At 41.0% G+C, this 24,813-nt stretch overlaps 1 protein-coding gene across 1 annotated transcript in view; it reads left to right on the top strand.

Annotated features, from left to right (window-relative positions):
* The window catches only part of LOC130071338 (serine/threonine-protein kinase Nek9), a 52,632-nt gene that overhangs the window by 12,618 nt on the left and 15,201 nt on the right, over positions 1 to 24,813 (top strand). Inside the window, exons 2-15 of the mRNA XM_056236078.1 lie at positions 7,055 to 7,232; positions 7,322 to 7,377; positions 7,487 to 7,557; positions 12,356 to 12,461; positions 14,148 to 14,279; positions 14,358 to 14,468; positions 14,564 to 14,628; positions 15,613 to 15,663; positions 15,856 to 16,048; positions 17,865 to 18,009; positions 20,018 to 20,218; positions 20,960 to 21,006; positions 21,961 to 22,122; positions 24,676 to 24,784. Of these exons, the coding sequence (XP_056092053.1) occupies positions 7,055 to 7,232; positions 7,322 to 7,377; positions 7,487 to 7,557; positions 12,356 to 12,461; positions 14,148 to 14,279; positions 14,358 to 14,468; positions 14,564 to 14,628; positions 15,613 to 15,663; positions 15,856 to 16,048; positions 17,865 to 18,009; positions 20,018 to 20,218; positions 20,960 to 21,006; positions 21,961 to 22,122; positions 24,676 to 24,784 (1,627 nt within the window). The remainder of the gene's footprint in view (positions 1 to 7,054; positions 7,233 to 7,321; positions 7,378 to 7,486; positions 7,558 to 12,355; positions 12,462 to 14,147; positions 14,280 to 14,357; positions 14,469 to 14,563; positions 14,629 to 15,612; positions 15,664 to 15,855; positions 16,049 to 17,864; positions 18,010 to 20,017; positions 20,219 to 20,959; positions 21,007 to 21,960; positions 22,123 to 24,675; positions 24,785 to 24,813) is intronic.

The raw sequence follows: 24,813 nt of genomic DNA on the forward strand, positions 1-24,813 counted from the left end.
CCGCCACTGGTGGACTGTAAAAGAATACAGAGAACTGCTTAATCAGTGGCTCTGTTTACATTCCTGAATGGGACACACACTGCTTCAAGGGCGTGCTTGTTGGAGCCGTTGAGGCTGACACATGAACCCTTTTGAAGAAAAGATCTATAATAGTAATTTTTATAAGTTGATGTAAAATTAATGACTCCAACAAATGTGAGTTGCAAAATATATCAAAGTAACTTAAAGGATGATTGTGTTGCAATTAAAATTTTTAAAAAAGGTTTTAGATGATATAGAGAGACTAATCTCACAGATGATTTACAATAACTGCAAAAGTATCACAAGCAGAGAGTGCTTGCCTCACAACTTAGTGTGTGAATCCTAATTGGAGATTGATAAACTCCAAGAGAAATCTTAAGTCAAATATTAAACTATGGTTGAGAACTTGACAATTAAAATTGAGATTGAGAAATGTGAAACGTTATTGAGAACTAGAATAATTATTTTTATGTAAAACAAATAAGCAGAAGCCGTACTGAATTAACAGTTGCTAAATGCTGATTAAACAAACAGCTTGAAAAGTTGACCATGAAAGAACTAGAAGCTGATGTTTAGTTTTCAAAAGATAAGTTTGTTATTGGCTGTAATGAAACAGTTTGCTTATCTGAATCTGATGTGTGCTGTGGCTGAAACTGCCAGTGCAACAGACTCAATCTGAGTGGAAATTTGTAATGCCTAAATTTCCTGATGTGTGGGCAAAAGACAAATATAAATAATATGTTTATTTGAAACCGTATGTAATATCTGGCAAAGATGCCTTAAGCTGGGATAGAGTTAAAAGATGGTAGATAAAGTTAGACGTTCAGAGTGCAGTGTACCAGTCCCTCCCTCATTCAATGTCTCTCTCTCAGTCAATGTCAGCTAAAAGCTGTTACCTGAGTCGGTGTCATAAGTGATAATAAGCTATTTGTAGTGACATCTTTGATTAGGTTATTTTAGGACCCGTAACTTCTTTGTCTGATCTTAGTCCCCACCATGAAACGGGGGAGGGGCCGACGGAAATGTACACTGAATGTACGGTTGTGATCTAAATTCACTGAGTATAATCCAAGTAGCTAGGTTGCTGCTTTTAAGATAGTTAATGGATTTAAGTGATTAAATACTGTTGTTTTTGACCTGTCTCCCTATGTGAACACTATTAGGCAATCGGAATGGCTCTGGTGACTCTTGAACGTGCCTTTCCTAAGCTCTAGAAAACAGCTGAGTTCTGTTGAAGCAAACAGCCTGTGATGGGAAAGAGCGGTCACCAGTGGGCACGAGTGGCTACTCAATGACGGGTAAGACCTTCTATTGGCCAGACAGGGGGCAACCCAAGCCAGAGTGGATCACGTAAAGTCACTGGGCATCTCAAGATGGAGGTGTTTATGTGAGAAAGGTATGAGAGTGGAACGGATGACTGTGAGGCCAGCAGCATCCTTTATCGTTAGGGCGGATGCGCTGTGAGGAGTTACAGACAGTCTGACCCCGAAACGTGAGTGTTCCTCTAATACCAATCACCAGAAACCGCATTCATTGTATGGCTTGTTTTTTTTATTGTGACAAGCGTCTGCAAATATGCCAGGGGAAAACACCCTGATGGAGATTATAGATAAAGGGCTAACAGGAGTGGGCTTTCAAGAGCCAGCTGAGGCCATGAAGTGATTCCCATTAGTTGTTGTGGAGACAGTAGCAAAACTTTTTATGTACTGGTTTGCCTTATGGGCAGGGAAAATCATAGTGTTGATTTTGAACTAATAGGTCTATGACATAGTTTTAACTCCTGAAGGTCGTTAGACATGGTGGTGGCTAAAGATGAAGACAGCTTTTGTAGATTTGAGAAAAGTCTGGATAACAAGGTGAATGGTCAAAGGTTATTGTAATTAATTTAATATTACATTTTGTCTAAGTTACAGCCTTAGAAGGCTGTTGAAAAAGATTATTTATTTATAGTGAGAGAGACTGCTTGAGCAGAGGAAGGGATGGTAACTGTGTCTGTCTTTCCATTATTGGCCTGCTAGAGCAAGCTGAAGCAAAATAATGATAATGAAACAAAACAACCCAGCTGACCTTGTTAAATTCTAATGAACAATGAACAAGACATGCTTTGAAACTGGTTGGGAGACCATGTAAAATTAGGTAGAAGCTACCGGAAAATGGGAAGTTTAAAATCTTATTTAAAATTTAAATCTTTTAGCAATAATATAAAGAAAAATTAATATTGAAAATGAACAGTTAACATATGTGTGTCTAGTATGAGTGCGTATGATGGTGACAGCACTTTATGTCTTGTATGTATTAGTTTGGGGTACTATTATTTCCTGATTTTGAGGATATTGTGTCATTAACCTCTGGAATTAGTGTTTTATCATTACAGATGGGTTAAGTGAAATGACCAACTTTAAAAAAGGTTGATAATTCTAAGACAATCTGATGAAAAGACAATGCAGAACATGGGACGAGCTTTAATTGAAGTGGTTCTCCATCTCTGTCTGCTATTGGTAATTATGAATGCTTTTGTCATTTATGATATTGAACTGAATTACTCTCTGGATTAGTATTTTATATAATTTGGAATTGTAAAGAAGATTGCCGTCCATTCTGGGGTAAAACTCTTGTCTAAATTCAACTGAGGGTCTAAATTTAAATAGACAACTAGGTGGGATCATAAGGATAAACGTAGGAAAAAAAAAAAAAAAAAGATATATACATATAGACTTGACGGCAGAGAGACAAAGTGACACATTGGCTAAGTCACTATCCAAATTATCCAGAGTGAGTTCCCTCATTTTTATTGAAAGGCCGGAGGGCGAACAAAGAAGGAGTGAATATAACTTCTAAAAAGAAAAGGTTTTATTTCTCAATCGATTAAATGTATGTATGACATTAGATGTCTAAGAAAACTACAATTTAATAAAGGTAAAAAGAGAAAGCAGCTATATGGCTGGCTGGGATCTGAGTAACATAATATTTTGGTTTCTGTAAAACTGTAAAGATAAGTGGAACTGAGACAAATACTGTGAGAAGTAGTTATAATGAAAAATAAAGTTGAAGTTAATGATAAGAAAACAAGAGTATTGAAGAATTAATAAAATACCATGATTCCCCTAACGAGGGAACTTTAAGTGTCACTAGGCTGACAGTGGTGAGAGACTCGGATGCAGAAGGAACTGGCATGTAGGGCAAGATGGAAGAAATATAGTAGAAGAAAATGTATGTAATGAAAATACAATTTCTGATAGGGTTTATGGAAGTCAAATTAAGTTTAAATGGTATGAAAAAGGTTAGGGTTAGACATTGTATGATTGACAGGGATTCAAGTGATATAAGGATAAGGAATGAACAAAAGCTTTATTAAGCAAAATGGGGAACGATCCTATATTTTAGTGGTAAAATAATGACTGAAATGATGATGTGAATTTGTTTTATTTTATTTTTTTATTTTTGAAACAAACAAAAAAGGGTATAAGATGTTATACAATTAAAATGGTACATGCTATGTGACCGTAAACTGAAGGATGATTTCAGTAAAGACTTAAAGTGTTTACATCGATTATTATGGGCCTTAATTATTAATATTCTATTGTTTGTTGTTTATTTTTAGTTAGACAACCATTGTGTTTTAAACCTAAAGGGTCTATAAAAGGGGTAGTGAAAATAATGGATTAACCATCCAACTTTGTTTATAATAAAAGGATTTGGAAATCATAATTTTATAAAAAAAATAAAAAACTAGTGCATATATTCTGGTATTCATGATTATAGACAATGTCTTTATTTAGGATCTGAGTAGTGACTGTGGATCTAGCCCATGCTAGGAATACAGCAATAGTGCTTGCTTATTTAGCCTGGCTTCCAGAGAAAAAATATGTACTTGTTTCGTAATCAGTTATGTGTTTTATAAAAATTTTAACCTGACTGATAAACTGAGGAAGAATGACATTGATGTCCTGTTGTGAGTGGAAGGTGGGAGAGCCTCTTAATGGGGACTGGAATTTTTAATATCCAGCATGTCCGTGACGAGGTGAAGAGACAAGTGTGACCCGTCAGGGGAGCATGCGTCACCACTCCTCCCTTCCGTAGTGACCTCACTGGTTAGACCAGACGTGGCGGTATTGGACCCCACATTGGTCTAAAACGGGGGACTGAAGGGTTGGTCAAAATCCCTTGCCTCTTCAAATACATATATAATCATATATCATTTTGAATGGTTATATACTTCCTTTATAAAAATCAATAATCAAATATATTCATTATCACATAATAATTTTTATATTCTTGTGCCTGTGAAATTATATTTTCTTAAATGCATGGATGCAAGTAACCAGTTTCTTTTAGGTGCATCCCAATCTTACTTTGAGATTGCACGTAGTACACGCAGGACACGAAGGCCACGTAACCCACAAGGCCGTTTGTCTCTTTCTCTGGGATCAGTAGAAAGGTTAGAGGGTCCTAAAGGCAGCGTGGGCACATATGATTCTTCGCTGGACATATGGTCAAGCTATATTGAGCGTTACTATCAAACTTTAATTGTTGTATTAAAATGTATTCTTTCCAGTGTATTTCCTTCCTTGGGAGTAAATGCCAGTGATCTGTTTTTCTCCTAAATGAGTGAATGTTTTAGCATTATGTTTTGGTATACTTAACTGATAATAAGGAGCTCAGACTCTCTTCAGCCTTGATGGGAGCTGTTATTTGCTAGTGTCTGTTATTTGTGTGTGTGTGCGTATGACATTCTATGTAGGTTCTGGACGTTCGGACCAGACACCCCGGCGCCCTTCTCTAACCTGCGAGGCCACCACAGACCTAAATCTAATGAGTGGACGACAACTATCTTTACTAATGGCGATAGGCACCCCTATCTCCTCACATGTGTTAAATTGTTTAGGCTCTTAATGTTTCTTAGCCAATGAGAATCATTCAACCTGTAAGCAATGACGTAGCTTAGACCTTGGAAATGGTATAACTGCTGTGATCTTTGTAACTGTAAGCGGGGCGGCCTACGAACTCCTGTGTGAGTCTTGAAGCTGACTTCTGCTGATGAAAATGCAAACTATCTTCAGTAAAACTTTTCTTTAATTTTTTATAATTCTGACTCCGGGTCTTCATTCTTCATATCTGGTTCTGGGTCTTTGACTGTATACCCCTTACAGCGCGCTGGCGCGAACACTTGCATTTCCCTATCAACAGTGGAAACAACTTAAAATACTCTATCATTTCTGGTCATACAGAAAATAATAATAGCCTACATTATTCGCAACTAATTGTATTTGCGTAAACTCACAATAACAAGAAAACGTTGTGGTTTTGTAAAATAAAACAAAACAATCAGGCGCGCTTTCATGGTCTCCGTGAACTGAAGCGCGAGAACTGAAACAAAATATAGCCTATAGGCTAAAGCTTGAAATGTCCACTTTAAAACGAACAAATTCGAATCGAAAGCTAATACCTTCTGATTATGTAATCCGTATGAAAGGTGCATTTCTCTCTAAAGGTGCATCCGGAGATGGAGATGTTTTTAGCCGACATTGATTTAGAAAACAATAGTTTATTAATAAACAATTAAAATGCCTCGTTATTTTTTCAGACACATTTATTATAACCTATAAATTACCTTTCTGTAGGTTGTGGTTATGGTCTTTCATTCAGCACTGCGGGAAAAATATAATTTCCAGGTTCTAATTTGGCCTTAGAAAACCAGTAAAATCTACATGTTTTCCATATTAATTTGTGAATATTTTAAATGTTTAATAAAGGAGCAAAAAATCATAAACAAATAGGCTATCTTAAATTTCGTCGATTTTTTTTTTTTTTTTTTTTTTTTTTTTTTTTTTTTTGCAGCATTTGGTGTACAGTTCAAATTAAAAAGTTTGTGTTTAACTTTCCGTTTTAAAAAAATACAACAACCGTTCATTTTTCGTTTTGCAATTACGGGTTAAAAAAGGGAAAACGAATGGACCCAAAAGTAGGCTACACTGACCGTTTGGAATTAATACGAGACAGAGTTCTTTATTAAATTCATAAAAGAAACAATTACAGGAATAGCATACTGGACTCTAAACCTCAAAGAAAGGCCACAATCAAGACCTCGGAGCAGAAATGAGGGAGAACTCCGTGTCTTTCCCTGCCATCAATGCTTGGATAACACACCACGTCTCCTTCCATTAATAATAATGTCTGCGGTGGCTATAGTGACACAAGGTATAGCATCTTGCTTTTGGAAACATTGGACCCGAAGCCTGTATATGTTCTATAAATTATGCCTCATCCACATCATTCTTAATTGTTTTGTATTGTTTTTACATTTATATCTGTACTGTGTTGTCTCTGGACCTCTGTGTCTTGAATAAAAGTTGATATAGGCTATAACGTTAAACCTACCAACGTCCGTTACCATGATTTTTGGAATGGCTTATGGCGAGAGGAAAAAAAGACGTTTAAGTCGCATAACATCGGTTAATGGAAACGCCGTCATTTTGCAATAGTTTTTTATCGACATAAAGAAAAAAAATCGCAAAAGTTTTGCGCAAAACTGTAATGGAAACGAGCCTAATGGCGAGCGGAAGAGAGAGAATGTTGTTGCAGCTGGAGCTAATCGACGTTGAACAACAAATGATTTTATTGCAAATGTTAAATCCCAGAAGAATCAAATGTTCCTCAACTTGATATCGTTTAAACAAACAGTGCAGTGGTCACTTTAAAAATGGCGGTATAGCGGGAGGGGGAAACTGGAAAAGCTTCACTCCCGAAATGATGTATCTGACCAATCACAGCCCTTGTGGTCTGCGTCGCCTCGACGCGTAGTTACAATTTTTTGGAGGTGCACGTCGAGCTACGGCGGAGGGGTTGGAGAGGGGTTCGCGGCGACGCAGAGAGGTCTGCGGGGGTACGCCGTCGATTCGACGCAGAAGCATAAAACAGGCTTAAGACCAGAGCAGAGCCATTCAGTCTGGCGTCACTGCCTGATGGTTTGGCTGGTTCTGTGCAGGATAACTCTCTCTGGTTCTGTGCACGATAACTCTCTGGTTCTGTGCAGGATAACTCTCTGGTGGTGTGGAAGGAGATCGACCTGAACTGTCTCTCGGATAAGAAGCGCAGAGACGTGATGAACGAGATCAGCATCCTCTCCATCCTTCAGCACAACAACATCATCGCTTACTTCAACCACTTCATGGACAAGAACACACTGCTGATCGAGATGGAGTACTGCAATGGTACCACACACACACACACACACACACACACACACTTAAATACTTACTCACTCACTCACTCAAACCACGGTCTGAATGTGTGTGTGCAGGTGGAAACCTTTATGACAAGATCAACCAGCAGAAAGGAGCTCTGTTCAAAGAGGAGGTGAGTTACGGTTACACACTTACACACTGAACTTGTGAGTTCAGCGTTACACACACTCACACACACTAAGCTCAGAGCTGCTTTACACCTGAGCTTCTGTTGTCCACAGGTGGTGGTGTGGTACTTATATCAGATCACCGCAGCTGTGGCTCACATTCATAAAGCTGGTGTCCTCCACAGGTAAACACACACACACACGAGCCACGGTTACAAGGTTATGTGGTCTAGTCATAGCCAATACAGCCTGTGCACAGCAATTCATCTTTAATAACACATGATTTTGGCCATCATCACTGTCATTTCCCAGAACATTCAGCATCTGCTCATATTCACCATCACAACCATGTTCTCAAAACTAGCGCTTTTAACGTCTTCAAAATCAATATTTCGATCGCTGACAGCTTCTTCTCCAGATCCAGCATCAGTGACACTAATATCTGATTGCGATTAAATACTTGCTATGCTGTAAATCACGGAGTCATTTACATTTACATTTACATTTATTCATTTAGCAGACGCTTTTATCCAAAGCGACTTACAAATGAGAACAATAGAAGCAGTTAAACTAACAGTAGGACAACAATACGTAAGTGCTATAACCCCTCTCAGTTTAATTTTAGTGCAGTTTTTTTTTTTTTTTTTTTATAGAATAGAAGAGAAGAGAAAGTGTTAATTCTACTGAATCAAGTGCTGCCGAAAAAGATATGTCTTCAGCAGTTTCTTGAAAGTGGCTACTGACTCAGAAGCTCTGGTTGAGTTAGGCAGTTCATTCCACCAACAGGGAACAGCCATGGTAAAGGTCCGAGAAAGAGATTTTGTGCCTCTTTGAGATGGTACCACAAGACGACATTCGCTAGCAGAGCGCAGGTTTCTGGATGGCACATAAGTCTGAAGTAATGAGTTTAGGTAAGAGGGAGCAGTGCCAGTGGTTGTTCTGTAGGCAAACGTCAGTGCCTTGAATTTAATGCGAGCGGCAACTGGCAACCAGTGCAATTGTGTGAGGAGAGGAGTGACGTGTGCTCTCTTCGGCTCATTGAAGACTACTCTGGCTGCAGCATTCTGGATCAATTGTAGAGGTTTGACAGAGCAAGCTGGAAGACCAGCCAGGAGAGCATTACAATAGTCCAGTCTGGATAAAACAAGTGCTTGGACAAGGAGTTGTGTGGCATGCTCTGTAAGGAAGGGCCTGATCCTCCTAATGTTGTGCAAGGCAAATCTGCAGGACCGGGCAGTTCTAGCAATGTGGTCTGTGAATTTCAACTGATCATCAATTACAACCCCAAGGTTCTTAGCTGACCTTGATGGAGTTATGGATGATGAGCCTAGCTGAATGGAGAAGTTGTGATGAAGTGTTGGGTTGGCCGGGACCACAAGTAGCTCTGTCTTCGTAAGGTTTAGTTGAAGGTAGTGGTCCTTCATCCAGCCAGAGATGTCTGTCAGGCAGGCTGAGATACGAGCAGCTACCGTCGGATCGTCAGGCTGGAATGAGAGGTAGAGTTGCGTGTCATCAGCGTAGCAATGATAGGAAAAGCCATGTTTCTGAATCACAGATCCTAGTGATGTCATGTAGATGGAGAAGAGGAGTGGTCCAAGCACTGAGCCCTGAGGCACCCCAGTAGCTAGATGTTGGGTCTTAGACGCCACACCTCTCCACGACACCCTAAAGGACCTACCTGAGAGGTAAGACTCGAACCATTGGAGTGCAGTTCCCGAGATGCCCTTCATCTTTAGGATTGACAGGAGGATCTGGTGGTTAACTGTGTCAAAAGCAGCAGACAGATCCAGCAGGATGAGGACTGAGGATTTGGAAGCTGCTCTTGCCAGTCTCAGAGCTTCAATTACTGAGAGCAGGGCAGTCTCAGTTGAGTGTCCGCTTTTGAAACCAGACTGATTGTCGTCCAAGAGGTTGTTCTGTGTAAGAAAGGAGGAGATCTGGTTGAAAACAACTCGTTCAAGTGTTTTCGCGACAAATGGAAGAAGAGGTACCGGTCTGTAACTTGTTAGATGTGCTGGATTTAGATTGGGTTTCTTAAGCAGTGGGGTTACCCGAGCCTGCTTAAAAGCTGTGGGAAAGGTACCAGTGTGAAGAGAGGTGTTTATGATGTGCGTGAGTGTGGGTACAACTGAGGAAGAAATGGCTTGAAGTAGATTAGTGGGGATAGGATCAAGCGGACAGGTAGTAGGGCGATTGGAAAGGAGGAGTTTAGAGACTTCCGCCTCTGAAAGTAGAGAGAAGGAGGGTAGAATGTGTGCGTTTGTTGGTAAAATGTGTGTGTCAGTTTGTGGATTGGTAAATTGGCCGCTGATGGTGGTTGTTTTTTCTATGAAGAATGTGGCAAAATCGTCGGCTGTTAGGGTTGATGAAGGAGGAGGAGGAGGAGGGTTAAGAAGAGAGGAGAAGGTTTTGAAAAGCATGCGAGAGTCAGAAGAATTGAAGATTTTGTTGTGATAGTAAGCCATTTTAGCAGTAGAGATATTAGCAGAGAAGGAAGAGAGAAGGGATTGATAAAGACCCAGGTCTGTCGAATCTTTCGATTTGCGCCACTTTCTCTCTGCACCCCTGAGTTTAGTACGATGTTCGCGAAGAATATCAGTTAACCAGGGGGCAGAGGGTGTGGCGCAGGCTGGCCTGGAGGAAAGGGGACAGAAGTTGTCCAAGCAGGATGTTAAAGTGGAGAAAAGAGTATCAGTTGCACAGTTAGTATCAAGTGTTGAGAGCTGATCAGGTGGAGGAAGTGTGGATGAGACCAAAGAGGATAGGTGAGAGGGTGAAAGTGAGCGTAGGTTTCGTCGAAAGGTGACCTGTGGAGGAGTGTGTGTTGTGTTCTGAGGCAGGTTGAGGTTGAGAGTGAGGAGGAAGTGATCTGAGGTGTGCAGTGGAGTGACCAGTGTATTGTCCGTAGAGCAGTAGCGCGTGTAGATGAGGTCCAATTGGTTACCTGATTTGTGAGTAGCCACAGTAGATACTCGTTTGAGGTCGAATGATGCAAGCAGGGTGTGGAAATCAGCAGCCTGAGGTTTTTCTAGGTGGATGTTGAAGTCTCCAAGAATTACAAGAGGAGTACCATCTTCTGGGAAGGATGAGAGTAGCACATCAAGCTCCTCCAAAAAACTGCCAAGTTGACCTGGGGGGCGATATACAACTACAAAATGGATTTTTATAGGACTAGTGATGGTAATTGAATGTGATTCAAATGAGCTGTTGTCAAATAGAGGTGGTAAAGGATAAAATTTCCAGTCATTTGAGATGAGCAGACCAGTACCACCACCCCTTCCGGTCAGACGGGGGGTGTGTGAGAAAGTGAAGTTAGTGGAGAGGGCAGCAGGTGTGACAGTGTCCTCTGGTCTGATCCAGGTCTCAGTCAGGGCTAATAGACTGAGACCTGAATGACTTGAAAAAGATGTAATGAAATCAGCTTTGTTAACAGCGGACTGGCAGTTCCAGAGACCAATAGGAAAAGAGAATAAAGTATTAGAAGACACCGGAAGGGTACGGAGATTGTTAGGATTGCACCGCCTCTGACGTGTGACGTTTGATTTACGTATGTTAGTAATAGTAGAGATTTGAAAACACATAGTGAAAAGGAGCTTACAAACAGGAAGATTCAAAGAAAAGTGTGTAGAAGAGAAAGGAAACAACAATAAATAAACAAGAAGAATTTAATACTCAAGTGCTTTGTCGGTGTCCTTGCTCGGTGGAGTCGCACAGGTAGAGTCGCTGGTCTTTACACTCTTTGGTCTTCACACGATGAGGGCTTCACACGAGGGCAGCCGCGACCGCTGCCGCGGTGCACTAACCAGTTTTATACACACCTAATACCCTGTTAATGAATACAGCAGGCCACGCCCAACTATTTGGCCAGCGAAACTCAGTCACGACACAAACAAACACACGCGCGTTTTTACCAGGGTAAACACAGTAACGAAGAGCCGCGCTAAAATCAAATGAGAAAGTAAACACTCACAGACTGATGTTCTCTCCTGTTGTTCTAATGCTTCTTCGAGTATTGCCTTTCAAGTATGGCATTTCAAGTATTGCCGATGATTCTTGTTTTCTGCCTGCTGTAACTATGAGTGAAACGTCACGTCATCATTGTGTGTCCGAGGAGTAAAGCTGAAAGCACTTATTCAGTCAATTATTGTTGTGAAGAAATAAATATACTTACATTATTACATACCTCGGGTCACTAGCATACGGAAGAGGATTAGGGCCATCTCGAGATCAAAGTCATTATAATGCAAGATTAAACTCGCTAAATTTCGAGAAAGTAAGTCGAAATAAAATGTTGAGAATAAACTCATTCAATTTCAAGAATAAAGTCGTTGTAAATTTAATGAGTTTATTCTCAACATTTTATTTAGCCTTTTTTTTCCCGAAATTTAACGAGTTTTTTCTCGAAACACGACTTTATTCTCAATTTTATGAGTTTATTCTCAACATTGTAATGACTTTAATCTCGAGATGGTTTTATTTTTGATCATTGCTTGGCCTTAAACCTCTTCCGCACTAGCGACCCTATACGCTTATAACAAAAACAAAATTACTAAACAGACTTTCTTTTGTATTTCTAGTTATATTGTTTATAATGACTAGATCGACGAATACTTGACGTCTAATCTTAACTAACGAATGAGGTTGAGGGTAGTGAATGACGTCCCGGGTCGATAAAGACCCGAAGTGGCGTTTAAGCGTTAAGATTATAATTATTCTTAAAGCTGCTCAGTCATGAACAGTGAGGGATTTTTCTGTTTGTCTTCTGTCGTTTAATTAACATTAACGACACTGCAGGTTTATTAGGCGTCACTTTTAGATTGAATGTAAAATTCCAATTGATTATCATGTTTAATATTCGTTTGAAGCCAAAATCAAAACTAAAATTCAAGCAGTCACAAAGACCTACTTTGTATCATAATCAGTTGATTATATTGATTACAGCAGGGTTTAGTGAATAGTGTGTGTGTGTGTGTGTGTTTGAAGGGACATCAAAACGCTGAACATCTTCCTCACTAAAACCAACCTGATCAAGCTGGGCGATTATGGGCTGGCCAAGAAGCTGGACTCGCAGTACTCCATGGCTGAAACCGTGAGTCTGCGCAGTTATTATATTATTATTATTATATTGTGGTTATTGATCCGGTCAGCTGGTTTATGATCTGAACAGCATCTCTGCACTCTAATAACTCACATCATGATGTCTGTGTGAAGGACAATGCCTTATTGTACTATCACTGAGGTACTTTATTTTTATATATTTTCCAATTTTATGTTGTTTTTATTAATTGTCATTTAGGCCTATTATTAAAAATGTTGCCTTGATGATAACTAGCTGAAATATTTTTTATTTATTTTATTTTATTTTATTTCAGTTAAAGTTTATTTCATGTAACAGGTGTTTTTGTTGTAGTTGTAGTTTTAGTGAACTATAATAATAACCCTGGTCCAGTTCTGTGTGCTTAATTTCATCATAATGACCGTCAAGCTGCTTATCAAATAAATACATAACTGGACCTGAGGTGTTGATTAGTTTCCCAGACTGTCTACACTGCAAACAAGCATGATGCACTTTAATATAGGTCTAGTGAACTAAAATGGGGTAAGCAAAACTGACTTAAAAATAGCATAAATATCCAGTCACTAATAAATGCTATAATTGGATCTTAAAACTAGACAATAATGCTTAAAACTGCAGTTTTTACTTTTTATAAGAATTGAATAATAAATAAATTGTGAAAAATAGAATATTTCATCTTCATTCCAGTCACTAAAAACACTGTTTGGTCTTAAAACTAGACAAACATGGTTAAAATATGCAGTTTTCACTTTTTATAAGCACTAAATAATAAGTAATTTTAGTGAAGATTGCATTAACTAGAATATTTAACCTTAAATTCAGCTTATTTAAAAATGTTAAGATGCACAATAACCTGAAATAGATGAAAATTCTTAAAGCATCTTAATCATTTTAGTTTACTTTACATTTAAGTGCATCTTGCTTGTTTCAAGAAGGACATTTTTTGCAGTGTAACAATTTTTTTTGGACCTTTCTTAATTAAGATTCTTAAAATTATCATTTTTAGGGGTGATGTTATTCTTAAAAACAGCACAACAGCGTGTTCATAAATGTGCACTTTATACCCGTCACTTGTTTCTGGTCAAATCTACCTCAAAATGAGCTAAAGTTCACTTGGCAAGACTGAAGAACACCAATTTTCTTAAATTAAGATTTATAGTCTAGTGTGCAATATATTTTATAAGACTTTTTGTCTTTCATGGCATAAAAAAAGAAGAGATATATTTTCTTACTTTCATTTTTTAACTTTCTTAGATTTTATTTTTTGCAGTGTAATTAAAATTATAAACGATTAGGGTTAAATTTTAATTAAGTCATAAAATGCTAAATTAAAATAAATCCAAAATTTTAATATAGAAACAATCAAAATAAAATGGTAAAACGTTGAAATATTTTATGGGTGACACTTTACAATAATGTTCCATTTGTTAACAATGACAAATACTTCTTCAAGGTTCAAGGGTTTTTTATTTGTCATTCCATACATGAAGGAAAAATTAATACTTAAAAAAAAAACATTAACCAATAAAACATTAGAAACTAGAGTGTATGTCTAAGCAGCTTCCTCAATCAATAGCACAATAGCAATAAAAAACTAGAATAGACAATGCAAGAATAAAGAAAGTGCAATACTAAATGAGGACATAAATGGTCCAGTATAAAGCGTTTATTGTCCTTATGATGTGTTGTGTTGACTAGTGTGTCGGGACTCCGTACTACATGTCTCCTGAGCTGTGTCAGGGAGTCAAGTACAACTTTAAGTCGGACATCTGGGCCATGGGGTGTGTGTTGTTCGAGCTGCTGACCCTCACCAGGACCTTCGATGCCACGGTAATCGCCCAGACATGCATTCACACTCGCCCATTAGCCTGGAAACCACTCAACGGCGTCTGATGATGTGTTTCCCAGAATGCCCTGAACCTGTGTGTAAAGATCGTGCAGGGCAACTGGACCATGGAGATCAACTCGGACATTTACACGCCTGACCTCATCAAGATGGTGTACGAGTGTTTAGATCAGGTAGCTGAAAGTGTGGCGCTCACGGTGCCTGTCAATCATACCTGTGGTGATGTCATGCTGACGCTCGTGTGTGTGTGTGTGTGTGGATGTTAAAGGACCCTGAGAAGAGGCCGACGGCGGAGCAGATTCTAGAGCGGCCCGTGATCTCTCGAGTCCGAGCGTGAGTCAATCCAGCGCACCTTTCACACGCAAACCACCCTACACACATTTACCCTCGCATTCCCACACTCTTCTGAGGATTCTCACGTAATTACTTTTATTCCCAAAGGTTTCATAGTAAAAGATTTTTTTTTTTTCATTTATTATTTTGTTTGTCTATTTATTTTAAATTTTTTACATTTTTATTTTATTTATTATATGAATTGTATTTAAATTATTTATTTATTTATAAAAAAATATTAATTTCATCAATTTACTTTTTTTAATTTTATACATTTTATGAATTTAAATTGATTTAATTTATTAATTTTAATTTAATTCCTATTATTCCCAAAGGTGATTTTATTTATTTATTTATTTATTGTGATTTTTTTTTCCATTTATTAATTTATTTGTCTATTTATTTTACATTTATTTACATTTTTATTTTATTTATTATATAAATTGTATTTAAATCATTTATTTATAGAAAAAATATTAATTTCATAAATTTGCTTTATTTATTTATTGTATACATTTTATGAATTTATTTTAATTAATTTTAATTTAATTTATTCATTTTAATTTTAATTTAATTCCTATTATTCCCAAAGGTGATTTTATTTATTTATTGTGATTTTTTTCCACTTTTTTCCACTTTTTTCCATTTATTTACTTTAAATTATTACATTTCTATTAATTTCATTAATTTACTTTGTTTATTAATTTAATACATTTTAATTTATTACAAATTTGTATTTATTGCAATTTTTTATTTGTTGATTTATTGTAGTATTCATTTAGTTTAAATTTTATTTATTTTACTTTTGTATTTTATGTTTTTTATTTATATTGTATTTATCATTTTTATATTTATTTTTATATTTTACTCTATTTTTTAAAAATTATATTATATAGTATTTATTTACTTTAATTTGTTTGAAATGTAACGGTGTGTTGAGCTGAGCTGGTCTGTGAACGAGTGTGTGTGTGTGTGTGTGTTCAGAGAGCTGGAGGACAGGGTTGCGACGCTTAACTCCGCCATCAGGAAACCCAAGTAAGTGACGGCTCGTTCCCAGAAGTCTTTGCTCTTCTGCAGTCTCGCTGTGTGTGTCATGTGTTTCTCTAACCTGGGAAGGCTCACAGCACTTGCACACAGTGTTGTCAGTGCCACTGCTGCTGTGGCTCTCCTGATTGGTAAGTGTCTTGTATAGCAGCGTGTGCTGAGTGTGTGAGTGTGTGTCCCCAGGCTGAGCGCGGCGACGGAGACGTCGGTGGCGGTGGTGACGACGCGCTCGCGAGAGGTGTATTTCTGGGGCGGGGGGAAGTTCACCCCGCAGAAGCTGGACATGTTTAAGGGCGGCAGCAGCGCTCAGCACGTCTGCGCCGGAGAAACACACTTCGCAGTGGTGACCGTCGAGAAGGAGCTGTACACTTGGGCCGTAAGCATGACTACACCAGTGCTTTTGCCAGCCCTGATAATAACCCTGGTCCATTTCTGTGAGCTTTATTTCATCATAATGCCTGCTTATCAAATAAATAATTAACTGGACCTGTGGTATTGATTAGTTTCCCAAACTGACTAGGGTTAAAATTAAGAAGCGGTTAGTGTAAGTCCCTGATCCAGCTTTTAATGTTGTTTATGTGTGTATGTGGTGTTTAAGACACACCATGTGTAAGTTCATAAGTCGACAGCATTGCTGAGTATTTTCTGCTTAAAACTGCAGTGAACCAAAGACAGTCTCAAAAACACGGTTTGAATTCGCTGGTGTTTCTGACGTCACAAACGGGTACGCGGACAATATGCTGAGTTTTGCTGTTCATTTAAAAATCCCCACCTTAGCATAACAATAAACCCGAGCATGCATTTCTAAAAGTAATATGCCGTAAATCCATGACATCCAATCGAATTACCTCATCTTTTACTGTCAAAACTCAGTGCATCCACACTAGCAGCGCACATGTGATGTGTGGTAGATATGATGCCTTAGCTAATCACGCTACATTTCTGCCGTTCTCGACAATATACCCCTGTACAAGCACTTACTAGCATGAAGAACAGATATAGACACGGACTGCATAGATTTAAGACCCAAGCTCTCTTAGATACAGAAACATATCCTGTGTGAGTGATGTTGATCATACGTTATACTAGCAAGAATGCAATTTTTTGCCGAATATCCACTCGATTACAATTGTGACATTGATTTTATGCAACAGTTCTACAAACAAAAAGGTAATATTAAGTGACATACAATTTAAACAGTATTGTTTGCTTTATTTTCCAGCGAAATATAATTCAAATGAAAGCCACAGCAAATCGTGAGAGTCAAGATTCAATAAATTGTTCATAATTACAGCACTTGCTTCATTACTGATGAATGAATGACTTCATGACTCACTCCGGACTGTGACTGAACGCCACCTACTGGCGGCTTTAGTTTCAAAATAAAGCATCTCTTCGTTTTCATATTTCTCTATTGAACATTTTTTATTTTAACTTTTTTCTAACATTATCTCATAGCATTATATATGGTGTTGTAATTGCATTCATGCCTTCATTAAAACAGCAGGTTTATACTATTGCGTCAGTTAGAGTTCATGATCCGTGTTGGATATGGATAGATCCGGGTCGCTAAAGACCTGAATATGAAATAATGATTGATGAAACATAAATGCATTTAAGGGTTAAGCACTTTTTTTTTTTTACTGAGCTGCTTATTAGCAAGTGAAACTAAATATATTATAGTATTATAGTTATACTCCTACTCCTACACCTAGCATTAGCCTACTCCTACTTCATGTAGTTTTGTAGTAAACTAAACCTATGAAAAAATTCTTTAAAAAATTCAATAAACGTTAACTTAAATAAAATGTAAATTACCGGTATATTAAAATGTCTTATTTTTTCCAGCAAGTTCATGTATTTTAACTTGATGTACTAAAATAACTAAACATAAAAACTGTATAGACATATTAACAATTGAAAAAAAAACAAAAAAAACTATAATAGTATTTCAATGATACTGAAATAACACTGGTTTGAGTCCCGATCCCATTCATTCAGAATAAAGAAAACAATTTAATTAAAATGGAGATAAAAAGCAGAGCAGAATAAAGTAGAAATGAAAACAAACAAAAATCTGAAAATGAAATGCAAAACCAAGAAACAGATTGACGGCCTGTTGAGTGCTGGGAACGAAGAGTGTTGGATCTGATCTCGTGTGTGTGTGTGTGTGTGTGTGTGTGTGTGCGCAGAGCGTTCAGGGAGGAGCGAAGATGGTGGGTCAGCTGGGTCACGGGGACCAGGCCTCGTACCGCCAGCCCCGGCGCGTGGAGCGTCTGCAGGGGAAAGCCATCCGACAGGTGTCCTGCGGGACCGACTTCACCGCCTGCGTCACCGGTGAGCGCAACACACACTCTCGACGTCTCAGAGGACCGTTGCTGTCAAAGCTTTGGGTCACGGAAAGAAATTAAGCAATTTATTCAGCTAGGATGCATTAAACTGATCAAAAGTTACAGTAAAGACATTTATAATGTAGCAAAAGATTTCTATTTCAAATAAATGAGGCGGGGCCTTGAGGGGGAGGTGGGGCCTTGAGGGGGAGGTGGGGCCTTGAGGGGGAGGCGGGGCCTTGAGGGGGAGGCGGTGCCTTGAGGGTGAGGCGTGCCTTGAGGGGGAGGCGGTGCCTTGAGGGGGAGGCGGTGCCTTGATGGGGAGGCGGTGCCTTGAGGGGGAGGCGGTGCCTTGAGGGGGAGGCGGAGCCTTGATGGGGAGGCGGGGCCTTGAGGGGGAGGCGGTGCCTTGATGGGGAGGCGGTGCCTTGAGGGGGAGGCGGTGCCTTGATGGGGAGGCGGTGCCTTGAGGGGGAGGCGGTGCCTTGAGGGGGAGGCGGTGCCTTGATGGGGAGGCGGTGCCTTGAGGGGGAGGCGGTGCCTTGATGGGGAGGCGGTGCCTTGAGGGGGAGGCGGAGCCTTGATGGGGAGGCGGGGCCTTGAGGGGGAGGCGGTGCCTTGATGGGGAGGCGGTGCCTTGAGGGGGAGGCGGTGCCTTGATGGGGAGGCGAGGCCTTGATGGGGAGGCGGGGCCTTGAGGGGGAGGCTGGGCCTTGAGGGGGAGGCTGGGCCTTGAGGGGGAGGCGGGGCCTTGAGGGGGAGGCGGTGCTTTGGTGGGGAGGCGGTGCCTTGAGGGGGAGGCGAGGCCTTGATGGGGAGGCGGGGCCTTGATGGGGAGGCGGGGCCTTGAGGGGGAGGCGGGGCCTTGAGGGGGAGGCTGGGCCTTGAGGGGGAGGCGGGGCCTTGAGGGGGAGGCGGTGCTTTGGTGGGGAGGCGGTGCCTTGAGGGGGAGGCGAGGCCTTGATGGGGAGGCGGAGCCTTGAGGGGGAGGCGGTGCCTTGAGGGGGAGGCGGTGCCTTGAGGGGGAGGCGGAGCCTTGATGGGGAGGCGGGGCCTTGAGGGGGAGGCGGTGCCTTGATGGGGAGGCGGTGCCTTGAGGGGGAGGCGGTGCCTTGATGGGGAGGCGGTGCCTTGAGGGGGAGGCGGTGCCTTGAGGGGGAGGCGGTGCCTTGATGGGGAGGCGGTGCCTTGAGGGGGAGGCGGTGCCTTGATGGGGAGGCGGTGCCTTGAGGGGGAGGCGGAGCCTTGATGGGGAGGCGGGGCCTTGAGGGGGAGGCGGTGCCTTGATGGGGAGGCGGTGCCTTGAGGGGGAGGCGGTGCCTTGATGGGGAGGCGAGGCCTTGATGGGGAGGCGGGGCCTTGAGGGGGAGGCTGGGCCTTGAGGGGGAGGCTGGGCCTTGAGGGGGAGGCGGGGCCTTGAGGGGGAGGCGGTGCTTTGGTGGGGAGGCGGTGCCTTGAGGGGGAGGCGAGGCCTTGATGGGGAGGCGGGGCCTTGATGGGGAGGCGGGGCCTTGAGGGGGAGGCGGTGCCTTGAGGGGGAGGCGGTGCCTTGAGGGGGAGGCGGTGCTTTGATGGGGAGGCGGTGCCTTGAGGGGGAGGCGAGGTCTTGATGGGGAGGCGGGGCCTTGAGGGGGAGGCGGGGCCTTGAGGGGGAGGCGGGGCCTTGATGGGGAGGCGGTGCTTTGAGGGGGAGGCGGTGCCTTGAGGGGGAGGCGGGGCCTTGAGGGGGAGGCGGTGCTTTGAGGGGGAGGCGGTGCCTTGAGTAATTTGTGGGGCCCTACGCAGCTTGCGTAGTGTGAGTATAGGGCTGTTCGGCTCTGGCTGCCGTAGACTTCCAGAGCGGAGGGAAGGGAAGAATAATAAGAACGGCAACGATTACAAAAGGTGCCTAAATATAATCAAATCAAATACAAAATAGAAATGAATTGTTTGTAGAGACACTGGGAGGAGCGAGTGATTTGCGTGGGTTCTTTGTCCAGTAATGACACGCGTGTGCTCTCACGTTCCCCTGACAGACGAGGATCAGATGTACATGTTCGGCTCGGACTACTACGGCTGCCTGGGCGTGGAGAACGAGCACGGCATGGAGGTGCTGGAGCCGGTGCTGCTGCAGTTCTTCCAAGAGCGGCCCGTCAGACAGGTGTCCTGCGGGGACAACCACGTGGTGGCGCTGACCCAGAGCAGGGACATCTACTCCTGGGGCTGCGGAGAGCACGGTGAGCGCGTCACATGACCACAGACTTCTGTGACAGCACTGCTGTTAAGTACGTCACATGACCACACTGACTCCACTGCTGTTTAGGGCGTCACATGACCACACTGACTTCCCGTGACATCACTGCTGTTGAGTGAGTCACATGACCACACTGACTCCACTGCTGTTTAGGGCGTCACATGACCACACTGACTTTCTGTGACATCACTGCTGTTGAGTGAGTCACATGACCTCACTGACTTCCTGCGACAGCACTGCGGTTGAGCACGTCACATGACCACACTGACTCCACTGCTGTTTAGGGCGTCACATGACCACACTGACTCCACTGCACTCCTAATCATCCCCATATATATATACACTGATTGGCTTCATCACTCTGTCTCCTCTCCACCAGTAAGCTGGTGTGTGGTGAGCGTTCTGGCGCACTATGGCTGCCGTCGCATCATCCAAGTGGATGCTGCACATTGGTGGTGGTTGAGGAGATTCCCCCTTCCATATGAAGCGCTTTGAGTGCCTAGAAAAGCGCTATATAAATGTAATGAATTGTTATTATTATTATACTGCTGTTTAGGGCGTCACATGACCACACTGACTTTCTGTGACATTACTGCTGTTGAGTGAGTCACATGACCTCACTGACTTCCTGCGACAGCACTGCTGTTGAGCTCATCACATGACCACACTGACTTCCTGTGACATCACTGCTGTTGAGTGACACTGACGGCCTTTCCCTTCGCAGGTCGACTGGGTTTGGACTGCGAGGATGATTTCGCCTCTCCAATGCAAGTGAGAGAAGCTTCACTCCTGTTTCACCATTGCCCTCTAATCAAGAATCCTTCATTAACATGATCTAACAATGAAAACACACCAAAAGTATTTATAAATCTCAGTTAAGGTTCACTTCAACATTTACTAATACATTATTAAAATCAAAAGTTGTATCTGGTAATATTATTTAATGAACCTGAGCTGACATGAACTAACTAACAGGGTTCGTACAAGGTGCTTGAAGTGCTTGAATTTGACTTTTTGAAATGTAAGTCTTTGAAAACCATTGAAAACAATCATATTTATGAAAAGGTACTTATATGAAATTAGTCTTACATTTTTTTGACGATACAAAATATTTTCATGCAATATTAACGCTGCAAATTATAAACGCAACACTTTTGTTTTTGCCCCCCTTTTTCACGAGCTTAACTCAAAGATCTAAGACTTTTTCTATGTACACAAAAGGCCTATTTATCTGGCCTATATTGGCCTATTAAAGGCCAATATTTATTCAAATATTGTTCACAAATCTGTCTAAATCTCTGTTAGTGAGCACTTCTCCTTTGCCGGGGTAATCCATCCACCTCACAGGTGTGGCATATCAAGATGCTGATTAGACAGCAGGATTATTGCACAGGTGTGCCTTAGGCTGTCCACAATAAAAGGCCACTCTAAAATGTGCAGTTTTACTGTATTGCCCTGTTTGAATAAGGAAAGCAATATCTTTGTCATAATATCCTTTCAATGGTAAAGTTGCCACAGTCATTGCATGTGCTGCACTTTATTAGTTTACCTTTTTTAGAAATTAAAAGATAATAAAGATATTGTTTGATAAGTGAAATCTCTGATTGTAGTCCTTGAAATCCAAAAAAAGTTGAAAAGTCCTTGAAAGAGTTTTGTTTCACAGTATCTGTACGAACCCTGTGAAGCGCTGTGTTTTTATTAGGCTAATGTGTTGACTAATGGTAGGTGGAGGTTCCTAAAGGCGGGATCATCACCTCTGTGTTCTGCGGCAGCGACGGCACCTTCTTCCTCACCGATTCTGGGAAGGTTTTGGCCTGCGGGAACAACGAGCTCAACAAACTGGGTCTGAATCTAGGCATCACTGGGATCAAAAACCACTGGGGAGAAGTATGTCCGTCATTATTCAGCAGCAACCTGAAAACATCAGTATGATTCACATGAGGTGGAAAACACGGATTGAATCACCGAATCAAGTCATAAAATCTTTATTTTGGATGTATACACTCACCTAAAGGATTATTAGGAACACCATACTAATACTGTGTTTGACCCCCTTTCGCCTTCAGAACTGCCTTAATTCTACGTGGCATTGATTCAACAAGGTGCTGAAAGCATTCTTTAGAAATGTTGGCCCATATTGATAGGATAGCATCTTGCAGTTGATGGAGATTTGTGGGATGCACATCCAGGGCACGAAGCTCCCGTTCCACCACATCCCAAAGATGCTCTATTGGGTTGAGATCTGGTGACTGTGGGGGCCATTTTAGTACAGTGAACTCATTGTCATGTTCAAGAAACCAATTTGAAATGATTCGAGCTTTGTGACATGGTGCATTATCCTGCTGGAAGTAGCCATCAGAGGATGGGTACATGGTGGCCATAAAGGGATGGACATGGTCAGAAACAATGCTCAGGTAGGCCGTGGCATTTAAACGATGCCCAATTGGCACTAAGGGGCCTAAAGTGTGCCAAGAAAACATCCCCCACACCATTACACCACCACCACCAGCCTGCACAGTGGTAACAAGGCATGATGGATCCATGTTCTCATTCTGTTTACGCCAAATTCTGACTCTACCATCTGAATGTCTCAACAGAAATCGAGACTCATCAGACCAGGCAACATTTTTCCAGTCTTCAACTGTCCAATTTTGGTGAGCTCTGGCAAATTGTAGCCTCTTTTTCCTATTTGTAGTGGAGATGAGTGGTACCCGGTGGGGTCTTCTGCTGTTGTACCCCATCCGCCTCAAGGTTGTGCGTGTTGTGGCTTCACAAATGCTTTGCTGCATACCTCGGTTGTAACGAGTGGTTATTTCAGTCAAAGTTGCTCTTCTATCAGCTTGAATCAGTCGGCCCATTCTCCTCTGACCTCTAGCATCAACAAGGCATTTTCGCACACCAGGACTGCCGCATACTGGATGTTTTTCCCTTTTCACACCATTCTTTGTAAACCCTAGAAATGGTTGTGCGTGAAAATCCCAGTAACTGAGCAGATTGTGAAATACTCAGACCGGCCCGTCTGGCACCAACAACCATGCCACGCTCAAAATTGCCTAAATCACCTTTCTTTCCCATTCTGACATTCAGTTTGGAGTTCAGGAGATTGTCTTGACCAGGACCACACCCCTAAATGCATTGAAGCAACTGCCATGTGATTGGTTGATTAGATAATTGCATTCATGAGAAATTGAACAGGATTTTCTAATAATCCTTTAGGTGAGTGTAAATCAAAAGTACAGCTGCACACTTAGTCAAATCAAGTCTGTGAATATTAAAGCAGATAGTTGACCTAAAAATTAAAAATCGCCGTTCCAAACTCGCAAGTCTTTTTCATCTTCTGAACACAAATTAAAATATTTCAATGAAATCTGAGAGTTTTCTGTCCCTCCATTAAAACTCGGTTTGAACCCTTCTTAAAGAGATGGTAAAATAAATCCACATGAATCCAAGATCGCTTTATATTATGAGCAGGTTTAATGTAACATTGATCAGTTTATATGTGAATGAAAAATCATAAATCCCCCCCAAAAAATTATATTGCAATTTTTTTCTAATTTTACTGTTGTAATATATTATTAAGTTGTTAAATTTGATCAATTCAGTTGATTCGACATGCTTTTTGATTTATTAAATCCTAATTAAACCATTAAAATGAAAAACCCAGTTTTTGGAATAAAACAGAATTTGAGTAAAAATCAAACGTATTTCACGAGGCCCGAAACATTTTGGTAACACTTTACTTAAAGCCTTTATGTATAGTGTATTATACAAGTATTTTTAATGCATTAATTATGCCTTGTAATACACCTTATAATGCATTATATAGTCTCATGAATACTACAGTTATAACACTTATCTAATCACTGAACACGTGTATAATACATTAAAACACAAGATAAACAACCAATTTCAGAATCTGCAAATATCATAATGCATTTTAATTTTGGTTACAATTATTTATGAAAAGCATTATAATGTACATAATGCATTATACATAAGGGCTTCAAGCAAAGTGTTACCAAAATGGTAATACATTGTTTTTAAATTTCAATTAATTAGACATGCTTTTTGGTTCCTTGCATTTGATTTAACAGAAAAATTAGAATGTAAAACCCGACTTTGGTAAATGAGCGCTGATTAGACTATACGTATTTTATATAGGCAATTAAAGGCCCATAATTATGATTTATGGATTATTAATATAAACGCGCGATTAGTCGACCAATGGCTTAAATGGATGACTAGAATACTACTCGACTAGAAACAAATCTTTAGTGGATTTGGATCTGGATTTTAACAGTTAAATCAAATGCAAGTAACTAGGGCTTATTTGCATTTGATTTAACTGTTAAAATCCGGTGAAATGAGAATGTAAAACCCGACTTGAATGAGTGTGTTGAGATGTAGTGATGTGATTGTGAGCTATGTGTGTGTGTGCAGAGTTATCAGGGGATCCCGTACACCACCACACTCTCGCTGGTCAGGCTGCTCTCGCGCTTCAAGATCATCTTCATCTCTCCAGGAAAGGCCCACACCGGCGCCATAGACGGTGCGCTTGCTCACACACACACACTGCTC

The sequence above is a fragment of the Rhinichthys klamathensis genome, unplaced genomic scaffold (genome assembly GCF_029890125.1).
Source record: "Rhinichthys klamathensis goyatoka isolate OS25496 unplaced genomic scaffold, OSU_Roscu_1.1 h1tg000437l_1, whole genome shotgun sequence".
Taxonomy (NCBI): Eukaryota; Metazoa; Chordata; class Actinopteri; order Cypriniformes; family Leuciscidae; genus Rhinichthys; species Rhinichthys klamathensis.